The following is a 7332-nucleotide window of genomic DNA, read 5'->3' as shown; positions in this document are numbered from 1 at the left end:
AGAAGATCGAAGCTTTGTAGTTAGATTTTAGTAGTTGATTTTGTATGTTGACAAAGAGATTGTTTCCATTGGGTTATGTAATTCACCTCTTTTTTTAATGTAATTTTTCCAGATGAAAAGTACAAATAATTTATGAAAATTCAATTTAGACAGTAAATTAGTAAGGAAAAATGATTAGTAGACATGAGGAAGTAAGCACGCACATAAGTATCTGATTAAATCGTATCGAGACGAAATAAATATTCAAAATCGTCGACTCTTCTATTCTTCTTCCTCGCTAAGGATACAAAAAAGACTGTTGAGATCGAAATCAAACCACCATGGCGGGTCGTTACGGATCGCAAGTGATGACAATGACGGTGACCAACACTCCATGGGCGGATCTCGCCTTCACTAACCTCGCTTACTGCTCCTCCTCCGATCTCCGTCAGTTCTCCGTTCCCGGCTCCGATCTCTTCCTCGCCAACGTCGCCGACTCCTTCATCCTCTCTCTCTGATATCCTTTCACGATCCATTTGTTACGTTACACGAGTTGATTAGTGTTCTTATATCTATAAGGCGCTAGGTCTAGACCATGTTAAATTAAGTCTTCTTTGGAGCTCTCAACGGAAATCGAACCTGCGATCGTTTATAGTCTTGCTAGATGATCCAAAGAGTTTTAGTCACTAATCCAAATTCTATTTCATATAATTGTATTAACGGTTCAATTAGTCCTTCGTTTAGAGATGTTGAACTTTGTTCCTTGTGTTATTCTCTTTGAGATGGTGTTTTCTTTTGTTGTGAACTTAACTGGTAATCACTGGGCATGGAAGCATCCGTGATGGAAGCATTGCTCTCAATGCTATTCAACGGAGGCACGCTAGAGTCTCCACTGGTGACATGGTCTCTGTTAGCAGGTCATTTTCTTTGCCGCAACCTTCTAGACTCAGGAGAGTCAGGACCTTTTGGTTTCTCAAAAAAAAAGTCTGTCTTGTTTTTTGCAGATTTGTTCCTCCTGAAAATTTTGAGCTGGCTATGCTGACTCTCGAGTTAGAGTTTGTTAAGAAAGGGACTAAAAGCGAGCAGGTTTGTTGTTGATGTCTATCATCTGTTTGTTTCTTGGTACCTTTGCAGGCTGTTATTGAATTTAACTTCCGTGTGCAATTTTTTTTTTGTTTTCACAGGTTGATGCTGCTCTCCTTTCGACCCAACTTAAGCGGAAATACATCAACCAGGTATAGAGAGATCCTTCTTCCTCTTCTTCTGTAGTATCTGTTCTTGTTACATTTATTGGTCTCATAATATACACTAGTCTTGTCATTTATTCATAACCATGTGTCTAATAGAAAAATGAGAGAAACGATAGATACCTAAACATCTAAGGTCTATATAAAATAAATTAGCTGGTATTGAATGTTTACATGGATGTCGTCTGCAAATCCTGCTCAACTGTAGTTTTTAGTGAATGCATTTGGTGACTATTCTGAAAATCCTGTGCCTAAGGTTATTTGCCCATGTGTTTCTAGACTACGTGGTATCATTTATATGTTTATTTGGCATTTTTTATTCACAAAATCAAACTAGATTTATTGAAACAATGCACACTGCTGCAGGTCCTGACTGTTGGCCAGAAAGCAACATTTGAGTATCATGGAACTAATTACATTCTTACGGTCAATCGAGCCGATGTAGAGGGTCAGAATCAATCTAATGGCATCGAAAGAGGGATGCTTTCTCAAGATACATATATTGTGTTTGAAGCATCAAACGCAAGTGGCATAAAGGTCTGATTTTGATGAATTCCGTAAAGCTATGTGTTATTGATCAGTTACTCGAATTTCTATCAGTTGATGAGTCAATCGTACATTTGAAACAGTAAACATAATATCATATCTGATGTTTGCTAATTTACGGAAACAAATGCTGATTGCTATCTTGTATAATCATATTTAACTTGTGCGTTCTTATGCAGATTGTTAACCAACGGGAAGCTGCTAGCAGCAATATATTTAAACATAAGGAATTTAACCTCGAGTCTCTAGGCATAGGAGGTCTGGGTGCGGAGTTTGCTGACATATTTAGAAGAGCCTTTGCTTCTCGTGTATTTCCTCCTCATGTCACAAGCAGGTTCTGTCATTCATTCTTCAAGCAAATGTTAGAGTGTATTATATATATATTTTTCTTCTAAGTTTATGTTATTGATCTTGCAGACTGGGAATTAAGCATGTTAAAGGGATGCTTCTGTTTGGACCTCCTGGTACTGGCAAAACACTTATGGCGCGGCAAATTGGAAAGATGTTGAATGGAAAAGATCCAAAGGTAATCTCTGTCGTTCTAGATATTCCCTCAAGAAAAGTTATGATAACTTACAGGCTTATCGTCCTTAATCTCGTCGTATCTCTTAATCAGTTTCTATCCAGGATTTTCATATGCATTTATACGCCTAAAGTGTTTTATTGTTTCGTGAAGATTTTTGCTATCCTGATTAGATTGACGCTTTTGCAGTGTTCCATAAATTGACATGTTTAATGCTTATGTCGCTCTTTTCTGGCATAATAGATCGTTAATGGCCCTGAAGTTCTGAGCAAATTTGTTGGTGAGACAGAAAAAAATGTAAGAGACTTATTTGCTGATGCTGAGCAAGACCAGAGGACCCTTGGTAAGGAACTGTTTTCCCTGAGCTGTGTTTTCTTTTTCTTACGCATATGCTAATTGGACACTTTTCTTTTTCTTACGCATATGCTAATTGGACACTCTTATTTTCCTTTCTCAGGTGATGCTAGTGAGTTACATGTCATTATTTTTGATGAAATTGATGCTATCTGTAAGGTACACGGCTTTTACTTTTTAGAGAATTTTTGCTAACTTGAAGTTATAAATATGATTTTAGTTTTGACGACCAGCCCATTGATTCTGGGGCAAAGAGTTGGAAATTTATTATTTTCTTGGGATCCGCTGGTTATAAGAGTTGGGATCCGCTGGTTATAAGAGTTTCAGTAATAAAACTGTTTGCTTCGTGATTTTCAGTCAAGAGGCTCAACGAGAGATGGCACAGGTGTCCATGATAGTATTGTGAACCAGCTTTTGACAAAGGTCAGTCAAAGATCAAGCTAATCTCTGTTTATTTGGTGTTTTCACGGATGTGCCTAACACTTCTCTTTCCAGATAGATGGTGTGGAGGCCTTGAACAATGTTTTGCTTATTGGAATGACAAATAGAAAGGATTTGCTTGATGAAGCTCTTTTAAGGTATCTCTATCCTTGTGGTGATAATTAGCGATGCTGTCTCTTTTATACTGGAACGTTCTGATGTAGTTTTTAAAACTTATTTTTCTTTGTTGTTCATTTGAGAAGATACCATCCCAAAGCCTCTTTTCTGCGTAGATCAGCTTTTATAATGAGTAATGCTGGCAACTTAGACCTTTTATTTTTATTATTTTGACTACAGGCCTGGAAGATTGGAGGTTCAAGTTGAGATAAGCCTTCCTGATGAAGCTGGGCGCCTACAAATTCTTCAGATTCACACAAACAAGATGAAGGAAAATTCTTTCCTTGGTCATGATATCAATCTCCAAGAGCTAGGTATTGCTTCATAGATTATACTTGTTCAAATTATGGAACGTTTGGTAGTTATGTTCTGTAATTTCAGCATAACTAAAAGAAACAAAATAAAGTTCAAGAAAGTTCTCTTGTATATTGACATAACTGTGTCACTGACATGCTATGTCAATATTGTCGTGCAGCTGCTCGAACAAAAAATTACAGTGGTGCGGAACTTGAAGGTGTTGTTAAAAGTGCTACATCCTATGCATTAAACAGACAACTAAGCATGGATGATCTTACAAAGCCAGTGGAAGAAGAGAATATCAAGATCACTATGGAGGATTTTCTCCATGCAATCCATGAAGTTCAGCCTGCCTTTGGAGCTTCCACAGATGACCTGGAGCGCTGCAGGTAATTTTCTTGAATAATGGTGGTCTGGAAGATTTTTGATATTTTATTGATAGAATGTGCCCTTGCACAAAAGATATGTTACTAGTTTTAAAGCAAACTTAATGCTCTTCTTTCCTGTGAGTCATGCTCTGAAAATGCAGTTCTTATCTCTTTAGGAAAATTTCATTTATTTCTGAAACTGTAATTAGAGGACTAGTTTGTGAAATTGTAATTAGATAGAATGGGACCTTTGAGTTGATCTTAACGGGTCCCTGTTTATTTCTGTAGTTCCATGGTCCACTTGGCAGGCATGTATTGTATGCAATATCTCTATATTTTGATTTACCAGTGCATTAATTTTAAAAATTCTGACATGTATGCAGACTCAATGGGATGGTGGACTCTGGTGATAGGCATAATCACATTTACAAAAGAGCTATGCTTCTGGTTGAGCAAGTCAAAGTTAGTACTAGAAGTCCTCTAGTCACTTGCCTTTTGGAAGGGCCTAGTGGAAGGTATCTTCCGTAGCTTATAGCCCACAAATTTTTTTATGGCTTGATGTTTTGCAAACCCTTGCTGGTTTTTTGAACTTTTCTTTTCTGTGGCAGTGGGAAAACTGCTTTAGCTGCAACTGTTGGTATCGATAGTGACTTCCCATATGTTAAGATTGTAAGTGTCGTCTATCTTTATACATCATATTTTAACCTTACCGTTGCTTTCTGCTTGTGTGATAATGGTTCGCTATTTTGTAAGGTCTCTGCGGAAACTATGATTGGTCTTCATGAGAGCACAAAATGTGCTCACATTGTCAAGGTGTGTGCTTTGGAGAGAACTCTTATATATGTTGTTGATATTGTGTTCTATCAATTACTGAATCCATAATGGTGTGAATGAGACAGGTCTTTGAGGATGCATATAAATCACCAATGAGCATCATTATCCTTGATGACATTGAAAGGTTGTTGTTATCTGCCATTTGTTTCCTTACATAACTTGCCTCCGGCTCAGTACATTGAATTTCTGAAAGTGCAGATTGTTGGAGTACGTAGCAATCGGTCCTCGTTTTTCAAACATTATTTCTCAGACGTTGATGGTCCTTCTCAAACGACTTCCTCCTAAGGTACTTCCTTGGCTATTTTGTTATTGCGTGATCATCGTCACAAGTTAAGTTCCATACAGCCGAACATCTCTGATTTGGTAAAATCTTTTGTTAACAGGGAAAGAAACTTCTGGTGTTTGGTACAACAAGTCAACTAACCTTCCTAGACTCTGTTGGTATCTGTGAGGCTTTCTCTATCACTTACTCTGTTCCAACATTGAGAACAGAGGACGCAAAGAAGGTAAAAAATAATTGTCCTTAGTTCCAAAACCACGATATATAATGTTTCCAATTCACATCAATTCTGGATTCTTGAGCTGGTGCGTTTGTTTATCAGGTGCTGAAACAGCTTAACGTCTTCTCAGAGGATGATGTTGAAGCAGCTGCCGAGGCTCTCGATGACGTATGTTTTTGTAACCATAAGTGAAGAACCATTTTTATGTTAATGCTAACTTCTAAATTTATACTTGGACTGTGCAGATGCCAATCAAGAAGCTGTACATGCTAATAGAGATGGCAGCCCAAGGAGAGTACGGTGGATCTGCAGAAGCTATCTATGCCGGGAGTGAGAAAATCAAGCTCACTCATTTCTTTGATTGCCTACAAGACGTAGTCCGATTCTAATCACTTCCCACATAAGTCGTTTTCTTTGAACCACTGCTTCCTTCATTGGCTTGCCTCTTCTTCTTTTTCCTCTGGATGGATCTTTTGAAAAGTCGATTGTGTTTTTGGAAATCATTGTTACTCTTTGGGATTTTCGTTCTTCGGTTTGGTGGAGGAATGAATGTAACTTAGAACGATCTTCGTCATCTGCTTCTTTTGGTGGGTGAAACAAATATTTTTGTTGTTTAGTTATAAAAGTATTCCACTCGTTTATGGAAAAAAAATCAGGAGGTAGAGACAATTAGAGCAGTTAGATAGCTATTTATAGTTTTATACAAAAGGTTGTCATAAAATTACATGCTTATGTTTTCTACAACTGTGCTAAAATATAAATTCAAGTCAAATCTATTTGTGAAACTTTGCTTTCTATCAGAGCATCTCCAAAAATAAACTCTATTTTGAAGTTTCCAAAACTCTATATTTGAAGTTTAAAGGTGTTTTTCTCTAAAAACAAAACTTCAAACACAACTTCAAAACTATTTGTATTTTATAATATGGTCTTTATATTTGTCATAACTAATTTGAATTCGTAAAACTTTTGTAAACAACTAGCACATATATAAACATATTACAACAATATTAATTAATAAAATATTATATTAAAATGTAAATTTTTAAATAAAAATAACTTAATTAATATTAAACTTCAAAAAATACCATAATATTCAATAAATGATTTTTGTAATGCATATATGATCTACTAGTGCATTTCGAAGTAAAAAAAGCTCTCTTCATTTTTAGTTTGTAGATTACAAGCTAAAAGTTGTTGAAATCGGGTGATATTAATACTTATAAATACATTAGATTAGAACAAGAAAGTAAAAGAGAAACATAAAATATTGCTAAAAAACTAATTTTTATCGATGATATTAATATTCGTGAATATATTCGATATGAACAAGAAAGAATTGTACGGAAAAAACAACAACAACAACCATCTTCAGTTACACATAAAAAAATTGGACAATATTTGAAAATTTTGAATTTTCCTGATCAAACTTACCTGACTATTAGTGTTGTAATATTTAATTTGTATAATAGTTATGTCTTTATGTAATTTAAAAAAAAAAAAAATTGTTAAGTTTCTTTTGTATATTATTGTTGTCTAAATCTAGTTTAAAATAATTTAAATCTTATTTTAAAATTTTATTTAATTTTATGTGTAAAAATTAAATTTTGTATACAAAATTTAAAATACTTATGAGATATAATTTTTTTAAATGATTAAAACAATAAACAAGAAAATATTTATGAATCATAAAGGTGATGTGTAATTGTAGGGATCAAAATGCAAATAAAAATATGAAGCTTCAAATTCAAATATAGAGTTTCACTACTGAAATTTTGAAGTTTTTTTTAGAGCAAAAAACTTCGTATTTGAACTTATAGAGTATCTTTTGGAGATGCTCTCAGATACAACATGACAAATAATATACGCAGTGTAACATAATTTGAAATTTCTCAACATATTTGAATTTTTGAAATAAAGAAAATTATTAGGAAAGAAAAACAATAATTTTAGAGGCAATAAATGAGTTTGTTGGTCGGTAACAGTAGCACTCTTTCCCACTTGCTATTATTCGAAGGTGTTGCTCCGAGCGTTTAATTTTTCTAAATTACTTATTTACCCTTAAGACATCCTTCAATTTTACCCCTCTT

General features: G+C 34.9%; 1 protein-coding gene across 1 annotated transcript; it reads left to right on the top strand.

Moving 5' to 3' along the window:
• Nucleotides 1-210: 210 nt before the first annotated feature.
• On the top strand, nucleotides 211-5812 carry LOC106407019 (vesicle-fusing ATPase-like). The gene is made up of 21 exons (XM_013847794.3): nucleotides 211-496; nucleotides 801-896; nucleotides 984-1065; nucleotides 1164-1214; nucleotides 1593-1763; nucleotides 1952-2106; nucleotides 2190-2298; nucleotides 2539-2638; nucleotides 2753-2808; nucleotides 3007-3072; nucleotides 3145-3227; nucleotides 3427-3560; nucleotides 3722-3932; nucleotides 4295-4426; nucleotides 4520-4580; nucleotides 4665-4724; nucleotides 4811-4869; nucleotides 4944-5031; nucleotides 5129-5251; nucleotides 5348-5413; nucleotides 5491-5812. Exons 1-21 carry the CDS (start codon nucleotides 321-323, stop codon nucleotides 5632-5634), a joined length of 2223 nt encoding a protein of 740 aa, XP_013703248.2. The 5' UTR covers nucleotides 211-320; the 3' UTR covers nucleotides 5635-5812.
• Nucleotides 5813-7332: the final 1520 nt, after the last annotated feature.

This window comes from Brassica napus, chromosome C3 (genome assembly GCF_020379485.1).
Source record: "Brassica napus cultivar Da-Ae chromosome C3, Da-Ae, whole genome shotgun sequence".
NCBI classification, from domain to species: Eukaryota; Viridiplantae; Streptophyta; class Magnoliopsida; order Brassicales; family Brassicaceae; genus Brassica; species Brassica napus.
The sequence above is the reverse complement of the archived record's forward strand: the minus strand, read 5'-3'. Positions and strand labels throughout refer to the sequence as shown.

Coding starts and splice junctions, on each gene's coding strand:
- LOC106407019 (XM_013847794.3), top strand. CDS start 321: ATGGCGGGTCGTTACGGATCGCAAGTGATGACAATGACGGTGACCAAC. Junction 1,215..1,592: donor AGCGGAAATACATCAACCAG/GTATAGAGAGAT, acceptor ACACTGCTGCAG/GTCCTGACTGTTGGCCAGAA. Junction 4,427..4,519: donor TTGGAAGGGCCTAGTGGAAG/GTATCTTCCGTA, acceptor TTTCTGTGGCAG/TGGGAAAACTGCTTTAGCTG.